This window comes from Penicillium samsonianum (assembly GCF_028829775.1).
Source record: "Penicillium samsonianum strain IBT 33392 chromosome Unknown utg000009l_segment0_segment0, whole genome shotgun sequence".
NCBI lineage: Eukaryota > Fungi > Ascomycota > Eurotiomycetes > Eurotiales > Aspergillaceae > Penicillium > Penicillium samsonianum.
The window spans coordinates 1,237,516-1,250,206 of NW_026643267.1; the positions used below are offsets into that span (position 1 = coordinate 1,237,516).

The 12,691-nt window shown below is 48.9% G+C and overlaps 4 protein-coding genes across 4 annotated transcripts; 1 reads left to right on the forward strand and 3 right to left on the reverse strand.

The window, feature by feature from the left end:
• Window positions 1-316: 316 nt before the first annotated feature.
• N7471_013470 (uncharacterized protein) lies at window positions 317-2,119 on the reverse strand (the record flags this gene model as incomplete). The annotated part of the gene is made up of 1 exon (XM_057286189.1): window positions 317-2,119. One exon carries the CDS (start codon window positions 2,117-2,119, stop codon window positions 317-319), a length of 1,803 nt encoding a protein of 600 aa, XP_057129514.1.
• A 2,154-nt stretch (window positions 2,120-4,273) lies between these two features.
• Window positions 4,274-5,046, forward strand: N7471_013471 (uncharacterized protein; the record flags this gene model as incomplete). Its single annotated transcript, XM_057286190.1, has 2 exons — window positions 4,274-4,293; window positions 4,800-5,046. 2 exons carry the CDS (start codon window positions 4,274-4,276, stop codon window positions 5,044-5,046), a joined length of 267 nt encoding a protein of 88 aa, XP_057129515.1.
• An 852-nt stretch (window positions 5,047-5,898) lies between these two features.
• Window positions 5,899-9,486, reverse strand: N7471_013472 (glycoside hydrolase family 71 protein; the record flags this gene model as incomplete). The annotated part of the gene is made up of 2 exons (XM_057286191.1): window positions 5,899-9,351; window positions 9,406-9,486. 2 exons carry the CDS (start codon window positions 9,484-9,486, stop codon window positions 5,899-5,901), a joined length of 3,534 nt encoding a protein of 1,177 aa, XP_057129516.1.
• An 864-nt stretch (window positions 9,487-10,350) lies between these two features.
• On the reverse strand, window positions 10,351-10,878 carry N7471_013473 (uncharacterized protein; the record flags this gene model as incomplete). The annotated part of the gene is made up of 1 exon (XM_057286192.1): window positions 10,351-10,878. One exon carries the CDS (start codon window positions 10,876-10,878, stop codon window positions 10,351-10,353), a length of 528 nt encoding a protein of 175 aa, XP_057129517.1.
• Between the last annotated feature and the right edge of the window lie 1,813 nt (window positions 10,879-12,691).

The window sequence follows — 12,691 nt, forward strand, 5'->3', positions numbered from 1 at the left end:
TTCAATTCTGGCATCCGGAAGAATTAGAAGGCTACCCTTCCACAGTGTTGAAGCACCTGAGTTGTCCTGTACCTCATATATCAGTTTGACTGTGTCTTGACACGGGGCGCCCCCATTTTGTCTAATACACAGAATACTCCCTTGATAGCCCCCTGTTTACACGAACACGTATTATTGCATTGGTTCGTTTGCAAATAAGCAAAAATTACTTTATCTAGGTTGGGGTCATGAAACCTATCACCAAAAAAAAAAAAAAGACGTGAAAGAAGTTGAATTCGGTCACAAGCCCAAGATTCCGAAATCCTGTCATCCTTCCCTAAGCACCACTAAAGACTAAAAGGCTTTGGACATTGACTCCGCCAAACCCGCGTTGGCGCAATAATTCCCGGCCGCGGTGAACAGGGAACTCAGCCACGACCATGATGCTGATATCCTTAGCACCGACGTTAGCCTTATCTAACAAATCTAGCGCCGCACAAAGTGTCTTCCCCGTAGCAAGCACATCGTCCACCACCACCACTGAGGCACCCCTGGGAATCAAATCCCGTTCCATCTCGATCCTATTTTCTTTTCGGTCGTTGGATGTCGAAGATGAGATGTGTGACGTAGACCTGAAGACGGAAACAGTGGGTGGAGGGAGTTTTCCGGCATCGCGAATTAGCACCAAAGGTAAATCGACCCGCAAAGCCAGCGCCGACGCATAGACAAAGCCGCCGGCCTCGCAGCACACAACTACGTCGGCTTTGGCCCATTCACCGGAAAAGTGAGCCTGTAGCAGAGATGTGCACAGGTTCAGCCCACCCGGTTGTTGGGATATGTTGAGCACGTGACGGAATTCGACGCCAGGTCGTGGAAAGTGGGGTACCGGGCGCACCATTTTTGCCAGTCGCTGAAAGCCCTCATCGAAGAAAGGAAGCAGGTGGACTTCGGCAACCCTTTTAGCCGCCTCGCTTCCAACCGTGTCATTGTCGAATATGAAACTAGGGCGGCAGTCCAAGGGCTTCGGTTTTGGCCTGCTGTTGTCACCATCATCATCACCGCCTTGACATCCTCGGCGAGCACGCCGCGTGTCTTTGCTAGCTTTGACACGAACCTCAAGCAGTCTGCTATCTGGCACTAAATGCGATAAGGCCGCGACCGGGGCCTCATCTCTCATCCCGGTGATTAGCAGCACATCTACATCTGCAGCGCCATATACCACATTTAGAAAATGCTCCTCGGGCAACCGAGGTCGATTTGACACCTGGTGCTGGAAGAATGTTGTCAACGCTGATCGGTGTTGCTCTTTGTAGGCACGGTCCTGAAGCAGACAGTTCAGGTCGGCACCGGTAGCGGCCGCGTATTCTCGCTTAGTCGCATCGCTGATGCTGACTGCGCGCGCCACGAGGCCTTTCTGGGTGCATTCGAGGAACATGGAGACCCAGACGTCGGCGCAATAGTCTTTACCGGCGCAGCTATCTCCTGTGATGAGAATAATGAGCCTCGGTTCCATCGGTGCTTTTGAGAGAGGGCAGGCGTATGCCAGCACATTGCGTGGGTCTGAGGTGTGCTTGAGACGGGCGAGACGCGGCCGATTTGGTCCAAAAGCCTTGACCGCCAGTGCGGCGTCTCTAGGGTCAGGTCCGAGATCTGCACCGCAAACGCCGCTACTCAAGGGCAACAAGTTCATGGCGATGTTGTATACCCAACACACGGCAGCTCCAGCAACTTCGGTTCCATCTTGGTCGCGGTACCAGACACCAGTCACAACACAGGCAAAGTCCCAATCTCGACAGCCAAAGGCATTTTCATCAGCTGCCACGTCGCCAACCGCTCCGCCACCTTGAAGCAGATGGAGGTAGCAGAGTGGCGAAGGACGGATCTCAATTGCCGTCACCAAGCTGTTGGTGATCTCCTGCGTTCCGATATTTTTTAAAAATAAACATCGCTTGAACGAGGAGGTTCTGCTGCCGCTGTGCCCGCCGTGCATCCCGGACATGTACATCTCAGACTCGAACAAACCAACACCATCCACAGACTCGAAATTGTCTTCTGGTCCCAAAATTGTGCCCATAGATGTGGATAGAGGCATGGAAATTGGCATTTCAGAGCCGAGCCCAGTCTCGAAAGATTCAAACATGGTCACGCCAAGATGCAGGTGGCCGACATCCCAGTACAGATATGCGTCTGCAGAGCAGTTCCTGGGGAGCACCCTGGCGACATGTTCATCAAATTCGCTAAGTTTGGCCTGCGCCTCAAGGCTGTCACTCAATGGGACAACCCAATTACGAACTGAGTAAGTCCGAGATGCGGAAGCCTTGAAAGTCACGCTGACTACGATGCCAATGTTGGTACCAGCGCCTTTCAACCCCCATAACAAGTCAGTTTCATTTTTCTAGACCTTCCAGACCTTCTAGACAACCAAGTCCGATCTCGCGCAGGACCTCGGGCCCTAGACACCCTTACGCAAATCAAGCCAGATAGTATTAACGAGTATATCGTCTTTACTACCGACATCTCCGCGGAATTCGTTAACTGGTGGCTTCAAACCGATTTTGGCAAGAAGAAGCGGCTAAACTGGGAGGTTAGCCGTCGCGCAGACTGCTGGACTGGGTTTCAACAAGTTGCACATACTAAAGATGGAAAGCCTGGCGTTATGTGCAATCGGTGCCGTACAGTTCTCACGCATCCAGCTACAAATCATACTGGAAACTCATCGATGCAGAAGCATCTTGATGGGCCAAGCTGTCGACAGCGAATCACGAAGAAGGGTAATATCCAGCAACTACTCAGCGACGCGGTATGTTCGAAATAGCCTATATTCAATATTAATACTAATAATGAATTCACTATGTTTTAGGCCGAGAGAAGACCAGCGCCTCTCTTTACCCAACAAACATGGGAACAGAAGATTCTAAACCTAATCACTGTATCACATTTACCCTTCCTCTTCGTCGAGCATCAAGAATTCCATGACCTCATTTCCTACGCACGGCTAGCACCTACATCACCGAGCGTTCCATCAAGTAGGTGATTCGCAACCGCCTCCGGGGTTTCGTTACAGAGTATCAACAAGAGACACTACAACAGCTCCCATCTGGTGCAAAAATGTCGATTGCGCTTGACTGCTGGACATCGCCATTTAAGCACGCATTTATGGCTATCACAGGATACTTCCTAGACCAGGAATGGGAGTATCGTGAGGTCCTACTTGGGTTTGAGCCAATTTCTGGATCTCATACTGGCGTGAACCTCGGGGACGTAGTTCTCCAGATCCTACAAAAACACCAAATCGCTGACCGAGTGCTCGCGGTGACAACTGATACTGCGTCTAACAATAAGACACTTATCGCAGCAGTGAATGATTCAATCAAGAAGCTACATATGGAGACGGATTCTACGATTGTCCAAGTGCCCTGCCTTGCGCATGTTATTCAGTTAAGTCTAGTTGATTTGCTTGGTAAAATGAAGGCTTCGCCAAAAAATGATAACGCCGAGACAGAATGGTCTGATGATCGTGTACGTTTACTTCGTGCGCGCCAGCAGAAACATGAGATCGCCGATACTCTGAACAAGGTATGCTTCTATTTATGAATCATAAATTATGATTCAATAACACTAACTACTCTGATTCCTGATAGGTCCGAGGTCTTGCGGTTTATATCAACGGAAGCCCTCAACGTAAGGAAGCCTTCCTGAATACCCAGCCTAGTAATACGCTACGGCTTCTTCTAATCCAGGATGTTCGTACACGGTGGAATTCGACATTTTTAATGCTCCGACGGGCGAAGAGGCTTCATATCGCATTCAACAAGTTCTGTTCCGACTATGATCAACACCATTTTACATTGAGTGCAGAGGGGTGGCGACAGATTGACTATCTGCTTTGTATTCTTCAGCCCTTTTTCACGCTCACTACGCTAGTTTGTCGTACTAAAGACTCGAGTATCCACCTTGTCTTTAGGATTTACAATAAGCTCTTTGATCATCTTGAAAGATCGATAGGTCAGCTTCGTCGAAAGAAGGTTCCCTGGAAACAGCTAATGCTTTCCTCCCTCGATGCTGCGAAAGAGAAACTAAAGAAATACTACGCCGAGACAGATAGTATCGAAGGTAATCTCTATGCAATTGGGACGATCCTAGCGCCGTCGAGCAAAATGGAGTTCTTTTCAACAAGTGATTGGGACCCAGATCCTAAGACAGGAAAGGACTATAGAAAGGAATACCGCGAGAGTCTTCAGTCTTTTTTTGACAGTCTTTTTTTGAGAGATACAGCCAACGTATACCATCAGAGATGATACAATCTGATAGCCAGTTATTCACAACTGAATCGGAGCTTGAGAAGGCCCTTGACGGCGATTCTTCACAACGATTAACTGCTCCGCAGTACGACGAGCTCACCAAATATCTCCAGAGTGGTAAGTAAGTAAGCCTACGTTGTGAATCATATAACTAACCTTACCTAATTAGATACTATCAAAGGATCTATTCGGATCTTCTGGAAAGATCATCAGAGGGAATTCCCTATTCTTGCAAGCATTGCCCGTGATATCATGTCAGTTCCGGCGACTGGTGCCGGAGTTGAGCGTCTTTTTAACTCTGCCCGGGATGTATGCCACTACCGCCGGGGGTCGTTAAACCCAGAGACTGTTCGCGGTATTATGTTATACATGTGTACAACAAGATTCGATATCAAGGAGGAGCAGCGGCTGATTCTCCAAGAGTATCTTTTAGACCATGAGATAGCCGCTTCGGCCGAAGCACTTGATGTCCAGACACATGCTTTCGAGGCAATTAGTGATGATGAGGAGGATATTGAGATACGTCTTGATACACCGGCTGCTATATCAATTACGCAAGCAACCCCAGACGCACCGCTACTCCCAGCAGTCGCCGCTGGAAAGCGGCCTGCAGTTAATTCTGACGATGAGGAAGACTGATGCCGATGAATTTGCGGAACCAGATAAGAACAGGGCATCACCCTTACCTGACTTCCCTGATACGCAGCATCGTGCATCCGGTAGAATACGGAAGAAGTCGAGACTACTGGATGGGTATATAGCTTGATTACTTGAATCTTGACTCTTCAGAACTATAACGAGACACTGCACTATAACTAGATATAATATAAACCATTGATAATTGAAAGTTGAAACCCTAATTCGGAGCTGAACCCATGATATGCACTAAATCCTCCTGTAAGGGCATACATTAATGAAGTTCTGTTTTATAATTACGAGAGAATACAGCCTATTTCTACACAAATTATGTAGTTGACCCTAAGTCACGTTTTTTACCTATTTGTCATGCTTGTTGAACCTCAGGTTCACCCCGCGGGTAACCTCCATGAGGTTCGGTCCAAGATAGAACCGCCCGGAGGTTCTAGGTCATGGAACCTTAACCTCCGGGTGGGTGAACCTCCTTGAGGTTCGTGAGGTTCACCCGCGGTTCCTAGCCAGGTCTAACTGTATGTACGAATTTGTACATACAGCTGCGTCTCAAGCCCTGACTCTTGGACTTCCAAGGTTATATGCAAGTTCCGTGTAGCTTCTGGAAAGTGATTTCTTCGTCGGTGATTTTGCGCCCCTCAATTATCTAGCTGGCGACTGCAGCCTTCTGCGACCTACCCCAGGTAACCGTCTTGGCATTTCTCGGTGTCTCTTGTTTGATTCGCGCTCTTGGATTTTTACTTTCTTCCTGCCTAGCCGAGAGAGCCTCTTAGAATTGTGGAGGGGTAATGAAAAAATAATATTCAGGATGTCATTAAATACAGGTCAATCAACTTTGCTCTGTCTATCGATTACTATCGGCCAACGGTTCTCCCTCTGCCGCTACCCCCATCGCCATGACCATCTGGTACTATTTGGTATATCTCAAACACTCTGCACCGTGACATGATGCCATTCGGCGTTGAACATATCAACTGCCATTCCCTTTGATACAAAGACAGACTGGTGTGCCGTTAGAATAGTCTCGTTCCTCGCACACCATGTCGTCCCCAAGCGCACAGTAATAAGAATCTGTACAATCCTTGAGGCTCTGGCACATTGTCCCATAAGGCGGGACATTTTGGTCGGTGACGCAAGTGCATGTTGGGCCACCGCCATAATCGGCGCATTGAAGGATCTTGCCTTTGGCGCAGTCACCCTTGCACTGGCCGCTAAATTCACAATTGCCCCCGATAGGGACAGAGGTGGGCTTAGTAGACGTCGTAGAGGGCTTGGAAGTGGTCGAGGTTGTGGTTGTAGTAGCGTAGATCGAAGAAAACAAATCTTCGATGGAAGAAGATAAACTGCGAGCGGCCGAGGTGTCTAAAGTGTCATCAGGGTTGTAATAAGCGACCAAAGCAGTGATTGAATCCTCTTCAATCGTCGTGGTGGTAGTTGAAGCTTTAGCGCTGCAAGCAGTGATTGTTTCGCAGCTGGTAGAGGTCTCGGTTGTATATGTTGAGGCGGGCGTGGCGATAGTCGAGTAGACAGTTTCAGTGCAGACATCAGCCTCTCTAGCCTCGCAGTCGTCGTCTTCTGATTCACAGCCTGGGCCCGTGCAAATTCCATCTTGACAGTTGGGGCCAGTGCACGAGACCATATGACAGTTTGGCCCGGTGCATTCCCCTGTGCTGATGTCACAATCAATACCGATGCATCCGATAGAAATACAATCGAATCCAAAGCAGCCACCTGACTTGTTGCAGTCAGGGCCCTCGCACCCTACTGTTTTGCAATCAGGACCGTCACAGGATCCATCTTTGTCACAGTGACTGCCAATACAACCAGAATACTTGCATGAAGCATCGAGACAGGTGCCGTTGTCACATCCGGAGCCAGTGCATCCCTTTCTCTGACATTTGGAGCCGGTGCACTCTCCATTGTGACATTCAGGGCCAGTACACTTGGAATGGCTAGCAGGAGGATCAGGATCCGCTGGGTCCGTCCAGCTTTCATGAGCCTTGGGGTCATCACAGTTAAGCAAGCACGGTGTATGGCAGAATGAGGTACACTTCGTCCCACAGCCAGATGTACAGGTAGGGCCCCGGGGACCACCTTGGGAGAATTTGACGGTAGGGGTCGGAACTGCCACAGGCAAAGAAGAAGTGGACCACGGCCAGGGAGGCGGGTACAAAGTACGGCTGGCTGTCGCGGTATATGTGATACCCGGGAAGTCTGGTTTATCGGCGAACACGATTGGGTCTAGTGCAAAACTGGGGAACAGTGTTGTGGAAGAACTTTTGACGTTGGTTGCGGTGATGTTCCAATTCCACCACGGAATCTTGTTCGTCCTGATCTCAGGTATAGCAAAGGTCGTCGTCTGCACAGTGCGAGTCACTGTGGTAGTGACGGTAGGCTGCCCAGAAATGGTCACAGTCTTGGTTGTAGTCCAGGCCACCTCGATTGGAGTCACCAAAGGTTCGATGGAGAATGTAGTCGTGGAACTCAAGGTGGAGGGAGCGACAATGATGTTCAGCGGACCCACACCAGTGACAATGTTGGAGCCTGACTTTGAATCGGCAACAGACGCGTCAACGTGAAGATCGCCACTATCACTATCACCATCAGAATCAGAGCCTGACCCCGATCCAGTGGAGGTTCCAGATTGCGCTACACAGGCGCCTTCGGGACAGTACCCGCGCTGACAAGTGTATTCACACAAAGGACCATAGACGGCTGAGTCTTGCCCGGGGGCAGCCGCGCCCGTGACATCGGTCGTGGGGTTCATGACATTCACTGCTCCCTGTCCTGTACACGTGCAGGCGTTGATTGGGCAGAAGCCATGAGTACAGGCGAAGTCACAAAGGCCACCCAGGTTGCCCACACCACTGCCTGAAGTGCATGCCGGAGGTAAGAATGGCGAGACGGAGGGCGTTAACAGGGGGACCTCGACGGTACCACATGCTGAGGGAGGACATAATCCGAGATTGCAATCAAAGTTGCAAAGTCCACTGTAGCTCGCACCTTCTCCTGCAATCGGATATCCTAGCACACCGGTCGAGTTCGGCTTTTTATGGCCGATTCCCATTTTTGTGCAGGTGCAAGCTCCGAGAGGACAGTAGTTATATGTGCAGGCGAACTCACAGAGACCCGCAAAGTTGTTAGCGCCAGTCCCGTTCATACACTTTTGGTCAGAAAGTTCGATCTCGGTTCGGGCAGACACTGTGCTCCCCGTCGTCGCACTACCTACCCAGGCATTCCAGTTCTGTATGCCATTTGTGCAGCTTCCAGAGATGGCTTTGCCCTCAATCGTGGCGATCACAGTGGAACCTCGCCTCAGAGACACCGTGACTGGTCCAGTGCGACCATCAAAGGCGACACTGCCATGGTAAACACCAACATCATCGTCTGGGACAGATGACCAGCCGACTGTCTCGGCAACCCCTCCAATCGAGACTACGGCCCCAGAGAAAGAGCCCAGAACAGCGGAGAAGAAAATTCGATCCTGAACCATTTCTGCGGGAGGGAATTCAATCTGCAACTGCGCGGCAGTGTTGCCACTGGTGCCTCCACTGCTGCAAGCCGCTGCAGGAGCCGGTCGATACCAGGCAATGATGCTCTCCTGGGTCACCTCCGCCGATCCCTTTTTATACATATCGATCCAGTAGGGTAGAGTGTTTCGCCAACCATCGTGAGGCATATCAGTGACGTAGTTGTACGGGGCCTGGCCAATCTCAAATGCTTCCATCGCTTTCTCAATCAAGGGTCCGATGTAGTGCGACTCGCCATAATCGTTCCATGAGATGATTTCAACAAATTCGGGCTGCACGTAAAGGACCTCCTGCCAGCGGTCATGCCAAAGGTGATCGCCTCGCCATATCCAGTTTTTCTTGTACCCCGGCAAGTTGGTAAAGAACCAAGGTGAAACCGGCATCATGTATGGCATCCCTTCCAGGTACTGGATATAGGATGCATCGATATACGTGTTCATATCTTCATCGCCCCAAGGCCAGCCAGCCCAGCTGAAGAGACCATCCACAACACCTGTCTCCACAGCAGGCTTAGCTCCAAGGGAGGACCAACTTGGAACGAAGAAGCAGTTGGTAGTAAGTTTGATCAAGGGCCAGTCCTCAGCACGACCTGGTCCCTCAAATGTGGAAACCAAGGCCTTTCCCTTGTAGAAAAAGTATGATGGATGAGCGCTGTACTCTTGGATCAAGGCGACAACATCGTTTTTCGGCCAGTCTCCATTGCCAGCATAATCAAACGAGAAGAAAAGTTTGAAGCCGACAGAATCAGCCGCCGCAAAGGCAGCAGAGAGAGATTTCATGTTTGTTGGATCATTGTAAGCCATATTCAAGGCAAAAGCATCAATGTGCGCATCTTGTGCTAACTTCATGTCATTTTCCCAATCACTGGATGTATAATTGGCCGAGTTCGTGAGCTGGTTCTGCTGTCAGCAATTGCAAGTCATCGTCGCCGACAAGTCAGAAATTACCATGAAATGAGCAAAGACAGCCGCTGCCTGCACTCTGCAGGCAAGCAGGAGAGCTGTAACCCAAGCCACGAACAATCGCATGGCTGGTGTTGATGTGTTGAACACTGGGCTCTAGAAGTCTTGCTTCGAGTACCTCAATGCCGGTTCTTGTTCTCTTGAATATAGAGGCCTTGAGCTCCTTTTCAAACTCGCATAGCGGGTGCCTCGGCTGTGTGAAGAATTTTTTATATTTTCTTTCGCAATAGATCATTTCATGAAAGGTGGATTCTGTTATCGAATTTAGAGGCAAATCTCGGTGATTACCGGTGAGCTCGCCTCCTACACTCATTACTAGTTTTCCTCTAAAGTATCGCACTGGCCCACTACACTAGCGGTATTAATGAGACAGATGAATATCCAGCTGAAAGCCGAAAGCGCCGGGCGTCTGGCTGGCGTGCCAAGCCGCCCTAGAGATAACGCCCCAATTCTTAGCTCGGGAGACAGTTCAAAAAGCTCCATCGCTGCAACTCTCGATACAACATCGCGTACTCAGACAGGAAATGTGCTCCGAGCTAGACTTCGAGAAAGAAATTTGAAAAAAAAAAAAAAAAAAAAAACCTAGATCTATCTGTGTACCTAAGTAGCAAGCTAAGAAAGTATAGTCTAGTATTCGAAACAGGCATAAAAGATCGAGGACCGCAAGCGGAACCAACCTTGGATACAATCCAGCGAAAGAGCGCTAGCTATTCTCGAAGCGTAATTAGAGTCCACTAATATTGTCGTTGTTGTATCTCCTTCCGAAGGTCTTCCTTGGCATCGATGCTCTTTCCTTTTCTCGGGCACCTCTTATTCAAAACAAAAATGATAAATATGCCATACACGAACAACCCGACATCTTGCAGACACCCAGTAATAGTCCCTCCCAGTGACCTAAACCACCTGAAGAAGGGATATGTTTCCACCGAACTACAGCTTTCGGTGGTGACCCTTCTGCTTATGACGGAGGATTTCGCGTCTAGCATGAGCCTTCGAGAGCAGAATCACGTTAGCCATAAGCCCAGAGCAACATTCCTGAAAAGGATGGGAACGAACCGAATAAGCTGTTTCCGAAGCTGTTTCCGAAGCTGTAGGAGTACTGATAACAGCGGAGTGCATCGAAGAGCTTGGAGTAGGAGCTGTTCGGGATGCGTTGGCAGCTTTGGTCGTGCACCCGCCAAAGATGAATCCTGCGTTATCCGAGACGCTCAATGCCTCCGTACGATGCAGGTCACATTGATTTGACTGGTCAACATAGAGCCATGCTTGGCATTTTGATACCTTCTCACACCATCTTTGGCAATCCAAGGCTGTTGCAAGCTCATAGCTAAAGGTGATGGGCGCGCTGTTGAAATAAGCGATTGTACCACTGTGGATGTACCCTTGACAGTCAGGCAGTGCCTCACTGCCTTGGAGAGCCAGGGCAATCACAAGTAAAATCGAACGGATAGATGCCATGGAGGTAGGACGCTGGAACAGTGCGGAAGGAAGATTGCGAGAGCATAAAAAACTTTGGAAATTCGAGGATTTCCACATCATATTAGCCCAAATTTGAGTGGATAGTTTAGCAGAGATTAATGGGGCAAAATAGTAAAATGTACTATCGGGATTCCCTCGTTCCTCCCCTGTCTCATGTCTCTGTAGTTCGCTTCGAAGACCAGCTAGAGCCCCGGGGCACAACTTTCAAGTAAACCCGTGGGAAGTGGATCGTGCATACCCGTAAATGAAATTCAGAACTTAGAATAATAAACAGTCCCGCTTTAGTTCCACTTCATAAATACTACTACATATGTGAACCTTGGAATCCATGGATACATATCTCGCCCCCAACCTATCTGAAAGGCTTAGTGTAACCTAAGTATTTGAACTCCCAGCCTATGTGAAGTCTCCCTGTATACTATACTAGTAAAGGAAAATACGATTGAAAATACGACTAAAATGAGTGCTTGTATCCTGTCCTGGATATACAGAGTACCTCACTTGGGCATACTGCAATTAGGTCCTGGGAGCGTTATCCACTATAGAATGGCTCATTTGCCCTCCGGCTAATGGACCCACCTCTTAGTATTGCCCAGGTGCCGGCTAAAAGCCTTCGAAATCATATTTGATAACATCTTCGACCCGATGAGTTAATGTAACTGATAGATGTTTGATTGTCTCGTTATCCAGACCTTCCTATGCTCCTTGAGCTGATTTCAATAAGGAATCTAGCGTAGATTCATTATTACGGAGGCTAATTAGGGTAGGCGGTATAGATAGCGTAAGGTAGGAATAGTGGAGCCCTAAGTACTGGCCCCTACCACGAGGATTGTAGATTTTCCGGCCAGATCCGCTCGGGAAGGTGCCCTGGAGTGGAGCTAGCCGGACGAACAGTCGAAGAATTTTCCGGTGGAGACCTACAGCGGCGCCGCACAGGCCCGAGTAGATTTATCGTCTAATTTCCGCCACTTATTCTGCCGGTTCAAAATATGACTGATTTCCTAACGTTCGATAAACCATCCATTTAACGCAATGATAGCCTACACTCTCCGCAGAATACTCTCCGAAAAGCCTTTTAGCATACTCAGATCAAGCTACTACCATGCCTCCTCTGCAGTATCAATTAAAAATCTCCAAATTTTCGAAGCTGAACTAGTCTGAACTAGGAAGACGAGAAGAAGGCGGTAAATTTCATTGTCTCAAACATTTGCGGCGCCGCTGCAGGAGCTAAGGCTTGTACGAAATACATATACCCATACTGCAAAGCGGAGAAGAGGAGGTTCGTTAGCCAATTTTCTGTCATCGGTACCAGGTTCCCTTTGGGCACCGCTTCCGAGGGTTTGGCTGGCGTTGTTGACTTTCATATACTAGTACTGTGTCCGAGGAGCCGGAAACCCTCCGGGCCACATTCCAGATCGATTACAGGTTCTACTAGCGTCGGGGCAACAATGAAGAGGTACTCGCCCAATCAAACGTTTCGAATACCGCACTTAAAGGGTCTAAGGGTATTTTTACTCCACATTGTGGCCCTTCGCTTACATATACGCTAGGCGTATAACCCCGGGGCCCACTCCCGGTGAGAGTTGTATAGGGACTAGTAGTATATTGCGCGATTAAATTAGTACTCCGAACACATTATACTGGAACACTACTTTGAAGAATTTGAGAATTTTCACTGTATCACGTAGTGTTGGTATTAGATTGAGTTGGTAATAGCCCTATCGGAAAGATTATCATAGTTTCTAGTCTATCCCGTACCTGAGCATTTTGTACATATGACAGTCCTATCCTC